Source organism: Leptopilina heterotoma, unplaced genomic scaffold, assembly GCF_015476425.1.
Source record: "Leptopilina heterotoma isolate Lh14 unplaced genomic scaffold, ASM1547642v1 Lhet_627, whole genome shotgun sequence".
Taxonomy (NCBI): Eukaryota; Metazoa; Arthropoda; class Insecta; order Hymenoptera; family Figitidae; genus Leptopilina; species Leptopilina heterotoma.
The window spans coordinates 527,325-543,432 of NW_025111147.1; the positions used below are offsets into that span (position 1 = coordinate 527,325).

The 16,108-nt window shown below is 30.4% G+C and overlaps 1 protein-coding gene across 1 annotated transcript; it reads left to right on the forward strand.

The window, feature by feature from the left end:
- The first annotated feature begins 436 nt into the window (after positions 1-436).
- On the forward strand, positions 437-2,735 carry LOC122509752. The gene is made up of 2 exons (XM_043623984.1): positions 437-1,773; positions 2,605-2,735. The coding sequence occupies exons 1-2, from the start codon at positions 677-679 to the stop codon at positions 2,642-2,644; spliced, it is 1,137 nt and encodes a 378-aa protein (XP_043479919.1). The 5' UTR covers positions 437-676; the 3' UTR covers positions 2,645-2,735.
- Positions 2,736-16,108: the final 13,373 nt, after the last annotated feature.

The window sequence follows — 16,108 nt, forward strand, 5'->3', positions numbered from 1 at the left end:
CAGTGGAACGAGTCAACAAGGTGATAAAGACGATGATCCGACAATTCATGGACGAGAAGAAATCATACTGGGATCGCCATCTACCGGAGTTGCAGTTCGCCTACAACACCGCGCGCCACTCAGCTACAGGTTATACGCCAGCCTACCTTACCACCGGCCGTGAATTTCTACCACCAGGTTTCCAAGACTCGCGTTTAAACTCCCTAGATAATACGAATACCAATATTCGTATTAAAACAATTCAAAATGCTCTTGAATTAGTTCGTTTAAATCTTGCTCGTAATTTTCATTCTCAACAAAAACATTATAATCTGAGGAAAAGAGAATGGTGTCCAATTATCGGTGAAAAAGTATTAAAAAGAAATTTTCATCTTTCCAATAAAATGCAGAAAAAAAAGCGCAAAATTATTGGAAAAATTTAGTGGTCCATTTTTTATTAAAAAGAAAATTTCTCCTGTAATTTTTGATCTTAAAAATCTAGAGGGAAAAATTTTCAAACACGTGCACATAAAAGATATTAAGAAATTTGTAGACGAAAAGTCTACAGAATAACACTGCCTCTCGTTTCGTTGTCTTCCCCGTCGTCCCCGTTCTCCCCGGAGATAAGATAAGGATTCCACTTAAATCTCAGCATTTTTCGTCGAAATATTCATTCAGTTCCGAGAAACCTGTTGCGATGTCTCGTACTACGGAAAAACTTTTTCAAATGGAAATACGGAAGCAGATTAAAATCAATGCTTTTGATCTCGATAATTTAAATTATGTTGATGAAGAATTAGATTTCGTTTTTCAATCTAATTTCCATAATGATTTGCCGGAAGTTTCAGAAATTGTAAAATCGGAACTCGAACTTAGTTTTGAGCAAGGGGTCACTAGAAAAAATAATTTATTGAAATTAAAAGCACCTCTTGTTAAACCACCCCGGGTCGAGTTATCGGGAAAAGTAGTTTGTGAATCGAGTTCATCTAATAAGGAAGATTTTGAGGAAATTTTGATTAAAATAGCAGAGAAAGAAGAAGAGAGAATGCGTGGAAAAGAGACGGAGAAAATTAAAAACATTTTAAGGGATTCTGCGTTTCCAATTGTCCAATTGAAACGTATTCCGTCACCTACGTTACCGGATATTATTCTCACAACCAACAAGGATCCAATTTCAAAAATTAAACTTATCGCGAAAAATAAAATTGCTAAACAAATGGTGAAGTTGAAGCCGAAGAAACCTGTGAAGAAACCGAAGATTGCCATCATTGCTGCTAGTCCTAAAAAGGAAAACAAAAAATTAGTTAATTGTATTTTAAAATCGAGTGAGGTAGTTAAAAAAAAAAGAAGTTCCTTACCATTAATTATTAAGGAAGAAATACTTACCACGCCGGTCGTTTTAAAGAAGCCTAGTCTTGATACGTTGTCGGAAGGTTGCCCGCAAACTTATGACGATCTTTTTGCAAGTTTGCAAGAAGTTATCGACATCACGGAGGATTTGCCGAATTTGGATTTAAATGTGCTTAACGCCATCGAGGTTATCGACGTTGAACAGCAGTTTGAGACCGACCTCAACAATAATATCACCAACTTCGAGGGTTCATCAGAGGATTTTCCAATTCCGCTGCCTACGTCGATGCAAGGTCGTCCATTTAGGGTTGCGCGTCTCCCTGGTGGTCCATGGGTGCAAGTACCCTTAGGTACGGATCGGTTTCGCATTCCTGTTCCGGGTGCTAAATGGGTTCTCCGGATAGTAAAGGAAACTGGTCTAATTAAGCATGCGAGATTGGTTCCGTAAGTTGCACATTTTTTATTTTTATTTCTTTTCGTACGCTCATTAAAATTCGCTTTGAAAGAAGGGGGGATGTAACGAAGGTATATTGCAATGCATAAGCAATTGCCATAGTCGTCGCGCTAGCCATTGGAGAGAGCGAGAAACGTCGGCGCACGCAGAGTCGTGTCTCTCTCTCCCCTTCCATACTCGTTCGTCTCTCTAGCTCACGAGAGACCAAGGTACCTCGCTGCACGATCGTAGATCGTCAGTTCGTCTACCGTCATGGCTCGAGGTGCTCTTCTTGCCTAACAGGTACGAACTCATGGGCATTATACTCAGGAGAGGTGCTCTTCTGTGAGTAGTATGCCGACAAGAAAAATGTTCGTTCTACCCAGGTGCTCTTAGGTCGAACGAACTTTCTTTTACCAGGTGTTTGGCGACTAACCAGGGGTGCTCTCGTGGAAGGTTGCTAGACATTTTCTAGTTTTAAATGCTTTGCTTACCACCCCCGGTGTCCAGAGGCGCTCTTCTGTCCACCCGTGGTGACGACGGACACAAATTCTTATCCCGGGTGCTCTCAGGAGTAGAAATTGTGTTCCTAGAGTCAACTTAATAGATCAAATTTAAATTCACGTATTTTATTGTTCTGGCAAGAATTTCGGTAGCTTGCCGAAATTTTGAATTAACCCCTAGAAGCATAATGGTTAATTTTCTAGTGCGCTCAGGGAATCGTCGGTTACGTAAAATACGGAAACTAATTCTAGAACGGTTTCGCGAATAATTTGTTAAATGCCACGGAAGGCAAATAAGGGTTAATTATTAACACCGGGTTTTCTTTATTTATTTTACAGACTCTCAGGAGAAAATGGCAACTTGGTCAACGACAACTGAGCGAGACTCTAGGGCTATTTTATGTACTTAAATTCTCTATTTTGTTATTAATTTTATATTCTTTATTTTATTATTGTTAATTAAATTCTAACTGCTCTCTACGAACATTTTAGTTATATATATTTTTACATTTAATTTTATTCAATTCTTAATTCTCATTAATTTTCAAGTATTAACTTTATTAGTATTATTTTATATATATTATTTACTTTTGTTATTAAATATTATTTTGTTACAATATACTTACTTACGAAGGTTTAAATTTGGCCTAGTTAATGACTACACCTTTTCCAAATTTGGTCCTAATAATCTCCCTACTAGTAAATTATTGTTTTGATATAAAGATGGCGCTTTACGCCTAAAATTGTTCTTAAATAAAATAATAAGGTACCCGGACTCCATCCGGCGAGCGAATTCCGTAGCATATAAAAATCATATCATTACAAGCGGAAAATCGTATTAAACGGGATCATATTAACCGGGTTCTACTGTATATTGAAATTAAGAAATTGACCTTGAATTTCAAGGTCAAATTGACAGAAAACAACTTTATTTCATCATCAGATTATAGCCCGTGAAAACCCCTTTAAAAATCACTATTCATACTTTAAATTTGATTAATTTTACTTATAAATATATTAAATCGAAAAAAAGATATTTTCAAAAGAATCAAAATTTTAAAACTCTATACTCAAAAAATATTTTATCAAATTCAAAAAAAATTAATATTTGCACTTCTACTATTAATAGTAACATTTTAGCAAAGTTTAGAGAAAATTCATTGTTTTACCTGGGTAGTTGAGGAATTTTGCCCCATATGTTCGTAATTTGTGGTTACGTTTTATTTTTTTACTCCGAATCCCTTTGAGATCCTAAGATAAAACTTACAGGACATGTAAAGCACATTTGCCTTAACATTTAGTAAAATTTTGAAAAAATTTAAAGATGATGTTTTTTTAAAAACGGATTTTTGATTTTTCAAAATTTCAAAAAAAAAAGTTTTTGAATTTTTTTTTATATTAATTGTAACTTAAAATGTACTTAAAACCAAAGAAATGCTTTTTTAAAATCCAAAATCGGTTAATTAGAACCAAAGTTATAGCACTTTAATAAAAAAGACAAAAATTTTAAAAATGCCATATTTTTGGTAATTTTCAAAATTTAAAAAAAATAATTGGTGGAGTTGTTTATCACTATAAAAGTAATAAATTTACAAAAGTACAGCCAAATCCGAACAAGTCATGAAAATAAGTGTGTTGAACTGACGTGGAATCCACTAATAAACTTATTTATTTTTATTAAGGGAAAATGGAGCAAACCGGACTGGTGTCAATATCTACGAAATAGCAAAATTGTCAAAAGTGTTGTTTACAAATTGGAAACAACCATTTGTAGTACACCTAATTTTTTTTAATTTAACATTTTTTAATTTTGTTTGTGCAACGATGGGAGTAAAAGTTTTTTTTCTTAGTTCCGTTATACACTTTTACAAACTTATTTTTAAGAAAATTTTGAAGAAATTACGTAATATTTCCAAATATTAGGTGTTAGGTTTCGAAGGTACACACCTCAGGATAATTTATCACTACTCAAAAATATATATTTCATTAAAATTCAATCCTGTATTATTATTTACATTACAACAACCATTGTTCACATGATTCTTTTTGTTTGTTGTTATTGTAGATTATACAAATGAAATATTATAGATAAAAAACCTAACCTAATTGACTATTATCAATTAAATATTTACTTGAATCAAATAATATTTATTGGTTTTAATTAAATGGTATTTAATTCTTTATTTTCCCTTCAAAATTAATGTTTAGAGCTTAAAAACTGATATTTGAGTAATCGATATATTCATGTTTTATAACAATTTTTTATAAGTTATTAAATTAAAAAAAAGATTAAATTCAAAATTTTTAAATATCTTAATAGGGCAAAGGCTTGCAGGTTGTCCCACTTGCATTATTTTTTATTGGAGAAATGCCATAATTAAAAACGCGACTGATATTGTAGTTATTACTTTTATGAAATTTCCGCTAGAAATTCAATAGGAATTGTACATGTAACTGTTACAGTAAATTTTTTTTCCAAAAATTTCTACAACTTTTTGAAAAAAAATTGCGATAACAATTACACAGGCACACAAAAAAAAAAGTTTCGTGGCCGAGACACTACAGTAGTATATTCCCATGTATTTTTGGCCGCTGAATCCGAATCTGAAGTCCGAATGCTCAAATTGGTTCTTTTTTTTGAGTTATACTCAAAAAACGACTCAAAACACGAATTTGAACCAAAAAAATTAAAAAAATTTTTTGTGAGACATGACAATAGCATATTTCCATGTATTTTTTCCCGCTAAATCCGGATTCGAAGTCAGAATTGACAGATGTGCTCAAAATTTTAAGCTAAACTCAAAAAACGACTCAAAAAACCGAATTAATGAAAATGAATAATTTTTTCTGTGACACTACAAAAGTATATTCCTATATATTTTTTCATGCTGAATCCGAATTCGAAGTCAAAATTGACAGATTTGCTCAAAATTTTGAGATAAACTCAAAAAACCACTCAAAAAAGACTCAAAAATCCGAATTAAGATGAAAAAATTTTTTATGACACTACACTACTATATTCCCATGTACTTTTTCCCGCTGAATCCGTATTCGCAGTCAGAATTGACAGATTTGTTCAAAATTTTGAGATAAGCTCAAAGAACTGATAAAAAAAGCGATTTAAAATAAAGAAATGGCAATTTTTTGCTATGACACTACATTACAGTATTTCCATATATTTTTACACTCGTATTTCGCATTTGAAGTCAGAATTATTCTAATGGCTCAAAATTTTGAGACACACAAGAAAATCTATTAAGTTACAAAAATTAAAGTCAAGAAACTCTACTTTTCTTGCTAGTACACTACATTAGTATATTCTCATGTTTTTACATCTGCTTCTAAATTCAAAGTTAAAATTATTAAATTGGCTCAAAATTTTAAGTTAAATCCAAAAATGCTCAAAATTTAATTTAATGCAAAAGAGTTCATTTTTTTGGTATTCGGTAGTGTATTCTCATGAATTTTATATACGCTGAATACAAATTCGAAGTTAGAATTATCAGAATGACATAAAATTTTTTAGAACTCAAACCCTGGTTACAGGTACAAGCATGCATGTTTTTGAGCACTTTTAATGAAATCGAAAATTTTGAGCCACTTTGAAAATTTTGACTTTGGAATCACAGTGAAAAAATACATGGGAATACACTAGTGTAGTGTCATAGCAAAAAATTTCCTTTATTCATATTAAATTACATTTTTATCAGTTTTTTGAGTATATCTTAAAATTTTGAGCAAATCAGTCATAAATCTGTCAATTCTGACTTTAAATGCGAGATCCGATATGGAAATACTGTAATGTAGTGTCATAGCAAAAAATTTCCATTTCTTTATTTTAAATCGCTTTTTTTACCAGTTCTTTGAGCTTATCTCAAAATTTTGAGCAAATCTGTCAATTTTGACTGCGAATTCGGATTCAGCGGGAAAAAGTACATGGGAATATAGTAGTGTAGTGTCATAAAAAATTTTTTTCATCTTAATTCGGTTTTTTGAGTCTTTTTTTGAGTGGTTTTTTGAGTTTATCTCAAAATTTTGAGCAAATCTGTCAATTTTGGCTTCGAATTCGGATTCAGCATGAAAAAATACATAGGAATATACTTTTGCAATGTCACAGAAAAAATTTTTCATTTTCGTCATTTTAATTCGGTTTTTTGAGTCGTTTTTTGAGTTTAGCTCATAATTTTGAGCACATCTGTCAATTCTGACTTCGAATTCGGATTCAGCCGGAAAAAATACATGGATATATGCTATTGTCATGTCACAAAAAAATTTTTTAATTTTTTTGGTTCAGATTCGTGTTTTGAGTCGTTTTTTGAGTATAACTAAAAAAAAGAACGAATTTGAGCATTCGGACTTCAGATTCTGATTCAGCTGCCAAAAATACATGGGAATATACTACTGTAGTGTCTCGGCCACGACACTTTTTTTCTTTTGTGTGCCTGTGTTATGAGCGATTCCATGTCAAGTCATCAAGGTGGACAAAAATTTTTCTCCAATCGTGCCTAAACTTGGGGCTTTTGTAGTACTAGTGGATAGTGATTTTTGGTAAAAATATTTTTTTGCCTAGTCCAATATTTTTCGAGGGGGAGGGGGTGAAAGTTTTTGGGTTTTCAGTACAATGCTTATTTTGATAATTTTTTACTCTTAAACAATTAAACATAAAAATTTGGCCAAGTACAGTTTCGAAAGGTTTTTTCATGCTCTTTCGATTAGAATTAAGCATTAAAAAGAAATTTTTTTTGACAAAAAAAATTAAAATTAAATAGAAATTTTAATTTTTGGGGGGGAAGGATACCAATTTTTTTAAATCGAAAGCTGAGGTTTTTTACTTAAAGGACATATGAGGCATTCTCTAACATAAAAGCCACCCTTAAAAAATTTCTTTTTGGAAATAAAGTATTTTAAAGTATACATAAAAACAAGTATGTATAGTAGGTTTTTAGGTCTGTGTAATGCGTCGTTGCCATGTTATCAGGGGCTCAATTTTTTTAAGTATAATTTTCAAATGGCAATATCTTTTACCCATATCAATGGATTTTAAAGTTGTATAAGTGTTTTTAGTAGAGAATTTTCTAAACTTTTGAATGAAATTACTAATTATTTTAAAAAATGTAGTTTCATAAAAAAAAATTTTAAAAAATTTTTTTTCAATTTCCCTCTCTCTTTCCCCCCTTCAAATTTTTTTTAAAATACCCAAAAATGTTCCTTATTTTATAAGCTTTTTACCCCTCAAAAGCCATTTTGGGACATTGAAATGCGTACAAGCTACAGATGATTTTGTAACCTGTTGCAACTTATCAATTTTGCCCTTATTATTATAATTTTTACCATAGTGTTGTGCAGTGACTGTCAATTAGGAATTTTTTAGTAAAATATATTGTTTGGAAGATGGGAAGTAGGTGTTTCACATTACACTATTAAAAATTCATTATTTAAAAAAAAATCTAGACTTCAAATCTGTGTTTAATTACTTTAAAAAATACTGAATCACTATATGTATTAATTAGGGTGGTTCTTATTTTTGAAAAATTTGGAATTTTTTATGTCACCGGCCGGAATTTGAATTAAAATGCAAAAAAATAAGCTTCCCACAAGAACAGCCCATTTGATAAATATTAACCCGTGCCGACGAAATCGCTCATTATCCTATTTGGAGAAATATTCTCAATGCCAAAACGTTCTGCTCCACGAAGAACAGCACGAAGCACAGCAGCATATTGATTTGCTTCTTTAGAGGTCATCAAGGCATAGACGAAAGGTAGGGATGCAACTTCTTTTGGAGCCTCAGGATTTCTACGATTGCCTTCTCTTGAACCAAGTATTGTAAATACTTGTGTGAATATTGTGGGTGCAACCTTAAATGTCCCATCGACATACCAAACTTCGCTTGAGGCAAGCATTTCAAGTTCAGTTCGCACAATTCCAGAAGGCGGTCGTTCCGGATGTTCTTCGACACGCCGTTTAAGATTTGTCGTAACGATGAGATCTTCAGCCTCTTCTCGATTCGGAGCATGATCGTGTTCGCATACATCGGGACCTATTATTTTATTTTATTATTTTATGTGTTTTATATATATATTCTATATTTATTTTATCTTTTTTGTATTTCATGTTACGCAGGTTAATTTTTGCAAATGGTTAATTTTGAAATTAATATTAGAATCATAACCATAAATAAGACCAATATAGAATACACTGAAAGCAATAATATAAATAATCGAATAAACTTACCTTTGATAATAATTAACTCTCCATTAATCCATTTTGTTATGGCTCTGGCATTACATTCTTTAACTCGAAGACGCTTGCAATCCCAATAAGTATTGGGGTTGATTACTGTGGGTTTTTTCGATCGTAAATATATGAATCCACCAATAATTAATTTCGTGTCTTGAACTATTTTCGCGTCCACATTTTAAAATGTTTTAAATATTATTCTTATAACTTCCAAAAAAGCAAAAATTGACGTCTAAAACAATAGTAATTAATAATATAAATAGGTATAATGTTACCATAGCAACGACCGTAAAAAATTAATTTTTGTAATTCTTACGAATACAATAATTCAAAAAAAGGTAATTCGTGAAAAAAATTTTCGGGAAATAAATTATTCGGGAGAAAAATAATTTGGGAAATTAATTATTCGGGAAAAAATAATTCGGGAAAATAGATTCGGGAAAATAATTATCGGGAAAATAGTTATTCGGGAAAATCGTCATTCGGGAACTCTCATTCGGGAAAATGGGCAGGAACGAGGTGTTTTACATTGCACTATTAAAATTTCATTATTTAAAAAAAATTCTAGACTTCTAATCTGTGTTTAATTACTTTAAAAAATACTGAATCACCATATGTCGTCGGCTTGGTGGAAAACTGTACCATTTCGGTAAATGTTTTTAAAACATACCAATTTAAAAAAAAGTTTTTTTCTTTTTTCCAAGTTTGTCAACACTGCTGCTAGACATAAAATAAGGTTATGCATTTTTAAAAAGCGGTATTTTAAATATTCTCTTGTTCATCTTTTTAATGTATTAATTCAAAATTTCTAATAATTTAAATTAATTGCTTGTGAATCATTATAAATTCTTTAATGCAACGCTTTTCTAGATCTTCATCGAAATGGTATATTTTATAATAAACTTTGAAATGGTATTGTTTATAACGAATTCTTGGAAAGGTACAGTTTTCCACCAAGCCAAAGATGTATTTTACTTATTCATAACACTTCATGTGATTAGAATATCACTGCTTTTATAGAATTTCGTTAATATCAGTTGTTATATTAGTTGTAATATGTATATTACAACTAATAGTAAAGTAAATATATTTATTTACTGTGTAAAAATCAACGGATATTAACGAAATTCTATAAAAGCAGTGATATTCTTATCACATGAAGTGTTATGAATAAGAAAAATAGATATTAGGGTAGTTCTTATTTTGGAAAAGTTAGAATTTCTTAGGTCGCCGGCTGTAATTTGAATTAAAATGTGAAAAAAATGAGCTGTATTAAATTGCTAGATATAAACTGAAATTTTCACAAGAAACCGTTTTATTCTTAGAAGTTATTGTAAAAGTCGTTAAAACTCTCATTTTCAAAATTTGACAGCTTTTTGACAACCGGTAGCTGTCAAAAGATATTTTTGACATCATATTCGTGTTCAGCGTATGAAAAACTGTGGGAAAACATAGACCCAAGTCAAACTTTTAAGAAATAAAAAAGTTATAATACAAAGTTTGCAGAAGTGCACCAAACCCATGTTAAACCCCATTTAAACTTTAACCTTTCGTCGGCACGGGTTAATATTTATCAAATGGGCTGTTCTTGTGGGTAGCTTATTTTTTTGCATTTTAATTCAAATTCTGGCCGGTGACATAAAAAATTCCAAATTTTTTAAAAATAAGAACCACCCTAATTAATACATATAGTGATTCAGTATTTTTTAAAGTAATTAAACACAGATTTGAAGTCTAGATTTTTTTTTAAATAATGAATTTTTAATAGTGTAATGTGAAACACCTACTTCCCATGTTCCAAACAATATGTTTTACTAAAAATTCCTAATTGACAGTCACTGCACAACACTATGGTAAAAATTATAATAATAAGGGCAAAATTGATGAGTTGCACCAAATTACAAAATCATCTGGTAGCTTGTACGCATTTCAATGTCCCAAAATGGCTTTTGAGGAATAAAAAGCTTATAAAATAAGGAACATTTTTGGGTATTTTTAAAAAAATTTAAAGGGGGGAAAGAGGGAGGGAGATAAAAAAAAAATTTTTTTTATTTTTTTTGATGAAACTACATTTTTAAAAATAATTAGTAATTTCATTCAAAAGTTTGGAAAATTCTCTACTAAAAACACTTATACAACTTTAAAATCTATTGATATGGGTAAAAGATATTGCCATTTAAAAATTATACTGAAAAAAATTGAGCCCCTGATAACATAGCAACCACGCATTACACAGACCTAAAAACCTACTATACATACTTGTTTTTATGTATACTTGAACCTAATTCATTTCCAAAAAGAAATTTTTTTAGGGTGGCTTTTATGTTAGAGAATGCCTCATATATATGCGAAAATGGGACTAGAATGTTTAAACATTGAAAAAAAGAGATTTCTACCGAATGGAGCCAAAAACCGGGTTATGATCATTCCGGTCAGTAGAAATCTTTTTTTTTTCAATGTTTAAACATTCTAGTTCCATTTTTGCATATGTATATATATGTCCTTTAAGTAAAAAACCTCAGCTTTCGTTTCAAAAAAAATCGTATCCTTCCCCCCCAAAAATTAAAATTTATATTTAATTTTGATTTTTTGTCAAAAATTTTTTTTTAAAATGCTTAATTCTAATCGAAAGAGAATGAAAAAATCTTTCGAAACTATTCTTGGTCAAATTTTTATGTTTAATTGTTTAAGAGTAAAACATTATCAAAATAAACATTGCACCGTAAGACCCTTTGATCACTTGACGTGGAATCGCTCTTATATGTATATATGAGGCATTTTACGTGAAATGTCCTAAGTTGAAATTTCAACTTCTTGAAAAAAATTGAAACTCGAGGAATTTGTTGTTCTATCAAGTAGAAATGTGACCCAAAAAATATTTTTGATTTTTTCGAAAAATTGGAGGGGGTAGAGGGGGGTCAATTTGACCAATTTTGCCAACATCGGCTACTTTGTGAATTTTTTCTGAACATACTTGTAATGGGAAAAATTTTTTAGAATATGTTTCTGAAAGGTTTTTTCGTCCTCTTTCCAATGGTGTATTTTATTTTTTAATATTTTAAAAATTTACCCTAATTTTTGATAATTTATATTTAATTTTCAATTTCCCAAAAATCGGTCCGTTTTTTTTTAAAATAAATTATTGCAAACGAAAGCTGAGGTTTTTTCCTATCGGCATGTAAATTTTCAGAATGCCCTTTTTTTTTGTTTTTGAGTTATTGAATTTCAAAGAATAAATTGCGGCGCGCTGCGTCGCGGTTGCACTGAGCCGCGTGGCAACCCATGGCAACCGGCGTGAGACGAGGCGCCCGGGACGCTGCGCGCCGCAATTTATTCTTTGAAATTCAATAACTCAAAAACAAAAAAAAAGGGCATTCTGAAAATTTACATGCCGATAGGAAAAAACCTCAGCTTTCGTTTGCAATAATTTATTTAAAAAAAAAACGGACCGATTTTTGGGAAATTGAAAATTAAATATAAATTATCAAAAATTAGGGTAAATTTTTAAAATATTAAAAAATGAAATACACCATTGGAAAGAGGACGAAAAAACCTTTCAAAAACATATTCTAAAAAATTTTTCCCATTACAAGTATGTTCAGAAAAAATTCACAAAGTAGCCGATGTTGGCAAAATTGGTCAAATTGACCCCGCTCTACCCCCTCCAATTTTTCGAAAAAATCAAAAATATTTTTTGGGTCACATTTCTACTTGATAGAACAACAAATTCCTCGAGTTTCAATTTTTTTCAAGAAGTTGAAATTTCAACTTAGGACATTTCACGTAAAATGCCTCATATACAATTCTTATTGAATTTCTAACGGAAATTTCTTAAAAATGTTATATAAAAATTCGTCATTAATTCACACGAATTTTGGGCAAAATTAGTTTCGAAAAGTGGTCAAATTTAAATGGAATAATCTTCTCAAAAACATACATGTGCAATAGTACATAGTGTGAACTCAACCTCATAGATTTGTTGTTCAAAATTATAGTCATGTTTTGTTATTTTATCTGACAATTTGGTTAGATTCACTCGTTTTCTTTCTTCTAACACAAAGGACTAAAATAAAAATGTATTATTTGGTACAATAGTCGACGATTAAAGAAATAAGTGTTGTAGAGAAAGCAGATGTGGTCAAAAATACGAAAAATTGTTCCTTAATAATGTGGAATGGTAAAAGCTACAAAGCGAAAATCATAACGGTCAATGGTATTTATATTTATTATTTATTTATTTCATTATTAATTTATATTTAATATTTATTTTTGTGTCTACATTTTGTGTGTTTTGTGAATGTATTTTGTGTTTTGTGCGTTTATTTTAAAACATTTTATTTTTTATTTATTTATTTATTTATATTTACTATTTATTATTTTAGTAATAAGTTCTGAAATGTGACCTACATTGATATCCCCTATCTATATTTATCCTAGACTGGTCCTAACTTGGTAATAGCTAGGAGATCCAGTTATGTGTTATAATTTTTTTTAGGAAAATAAAATAGGGGAGAGTCTCCAGTTGTGAGACAGTCAATTTTTTTTAACATGCAATATTAAAAAGCCGATTGGTTTATATAAAAACATTTCTTTTTATGTGAGCCAACTTTTTCGTGTACGCCGAAGCGGATATATAAACTGTTTTTGATAAATACCAACACTGTGTGTGATAATCGACTAAAAAGCGTTTTTTCAATAAATGCAAAGTAATTTCTTTCCAAGTTAATTAATTGGAAAAGGTAAATGTAATGCATTTTCTTTTAGTGTTTTCCTTATATTTTGTGATGCAATATTGCATTGTTCCAATCTACGGTTGAAAATAATTTAATTTTCCTTTTTCAAAATAGCGCCAATTTCTGGGTGTAAGACACAGCATATCACCAGTTGTGAGACGGTGTCAACACCCATCTGGGCAGCATAAAAAATACGACTTTGCAGGCATACTATTTAAATGTTGTTTTGATTTCTTTTTCTAGTATTTTTGGGCATGTCAAGTGGAAAAAAGTCAATTGATTCAGAAGAAATCCATTTTAATACTCTTGTTGAAGCTATTAAATTGTGTTTATTTGGTAGTCATATTTTGGCGAATAAATATTATTATTCAGTATATAATAATATATATTATTAATATATTTAATTATTTCTACTAGACATAACGTTTTATGTCAAACTTATTAAATTTTAGCAATTTTTAATGAGTGTCTCACAACTGGAGACATTTTTTTTTTTGAAAAAAGCGATGTGCTCGGAAAATGTATCGTAAAATTTTTTGAGTTCATCGAAACACTATACTTTCTTTTAATAAAAGTTGCGTATTTCTGTTACCTTTCGAACGGTGTATTTTATTTACAATTTCGTTTACCCGTTTACAATTTACGGGTCAAAAATAAAACCCGTCTCACAACTGGAGACTCTCCCCTAATTAAATCCAGGACCATGAATTTATTTATTTGTTAACTTATTAAGGCATAACGGTTTCTCATACATTTAAAAAAAATTTTTAATAAATAATTATTATTAATTACTAACTCATCACACAAAGCACTTTGAAATTTGCATTTTCTTCTAATTTTGCAATAAACTAATCTCAAAAGTATGAAATGAAAATATTTTACGATTTTACCAATTCAGCCATTGTTTAAATAAATAATTGTTGTTATTTACACAAGCCATCTGGAAAATTGGATTTTATTCTAATTTTGCAATCAACTAATACGAATAATATGAAATTTATTTTTCTTTAAGATGTATAAATTGAGGATAATTTATGATATTAACTATTCAGAAATTGTATAAACATACAATTGTTGTTATTTACTAAATTTTCACTCAAATTACCTTGAAACTATCAGTTTTTTATAATTTTGCAATAACTAACTACACTTGACTCTCGGATCTTTTGCATTCAGTTATTTTACACTCTCGTGTCTTTTGGAATTTTTCTCCCGCACCTTTTACCTTTTACATTAAATAAATAAATGACTATCAGAGTGTCAAAACATTTATTTTACGATAACTTTGGTTATCTAAAGTAAATTATAACAGTTCCTCCATTAGGTGATTAAAATTATATTAAAATTTTAATTGTTATTAATGTAAATATTAAAACTAAAACATAAATACTGTCATTAATTTACATATTTGGTTATACATATTTTATTGTTTTGCGTTACCATGGCATTTGTTTTGGTTTTTGTTCACTGATTTTAAGTTTCGTTTAAGTTGGTACAAAACTTTATGAGATATTGCAATTTGAATGTGGGCTAATCCATCCAGAGGCTAGCCAGGTCCTACCTGGACTTCCTAGTTTAATTACCAAATATTTCTACGACCAAAAAACAAATATTTTTTAGTCCAATAAATTAATGTTTACAATGATTTATAACAATGAAAAACGCGTTGTTAAGAAAAATGTATAGACATTTTTTTCTTAATATTATATCAAAATATTGATTCCCTTCGGGTATTTGAATTCGGGCGCATGTTTTCAGGCGAATGGGCGTGACATTTCGGGCGTACACTCGCCCGAAAACACGCGCATGAATAGACATTTGCCCGAATACCTATTACCCGAAAAATTTTACCCGAATGAAAACGCCCGAATTCTATTAAGCCCGAAAATAAATAAAATGAAAACACACATAAATCTTAAACAAATCTTTGAAATTGCGATGTAAATTTATTTATAAAACAGGCTTATGAAATAATTGAAATGTGAATATGATAAATTAAGATAATTGTATGTTGTGTGCTAAATTTTTTAAATAATCCATTATTTTATTATCTTCCTTATAAGTATTGTAATCTTCAGTAATTAAAGAAAAAAGGCGTTGCAGTGCAAGCCAATTTTTGCGCGGTGCTGCTTTTACAGACCGACAAAGACTTATTTCCACTAGAGAAGTTTCTGTATCCTGTTGTTCCTTCTGAATCTGCTTTAGGAACAAATATAGGTCAGGGTGATTCTATTTTGACATTAAAGTTTTTATAAACAAATGATTTGATATTTATTTGTTGCTTTTCCTTTTTCAGGCGAATATATTCAGGTGAATGCTTTTGGGCAAATGGATTCGGGCATAGGTGATCGGGTGACCCCCTTAACTTTTACAAATCTCAACCTTGTGAGCTGAAATTCGGTAGGGATCTTCAGTTTTAAGTGCAGATTACAGGAAAAATATAGCGAACCCAATTGATCGACATATTTGCGAACTAGGAGGAAAAGAAATTGAATTTTTACGAAAAAATTGCAAAAAATGACCCTGTCCTCCCCCCTTAACTTTTACAAATCTCAACCTTGTGAGCTGAAATTCGGTAGGGATCTTCAGTTTTAAGTGCAGATTACAGGAAAAATATAGCGAACCCAATTGACGGACATATTTTCGAACTAGGAGGGAAAGAAATTGAATTTTTTCGAAAAAATAGCAAAAAATGACCCTGTTCCCCCCTTAACTTTTACAAATCTTAACCTTGTGAGCTGAAATTCGTTAGGGATCTTCAGTTTCAAGTGCAGATTACAGGAAAAATATAGTGAACCTAATTGACGGACATATTTGCGAACTAGGAGGAAAAGAAATTGAATTTTTACGAAAAAATTGCAAAAAATGAC

Excerpts from the sequence above, each read along its gene's own strand:
- LOC122509752 (XM_043623984.1), top strand. The coding sequence starts at position 677 with ATGTCTCGTACTACGGAAAAACTTTTTCAAATGGAAATACGGAAGCAG. Across the intron at positions 1,774-2,604 it reads AAGCATGCGAGATTGGTTCC|ACTCTCAGGAGAAAATGGCA; the intron begins GTAAGTTGCACA and ends TTTATTTTACAG.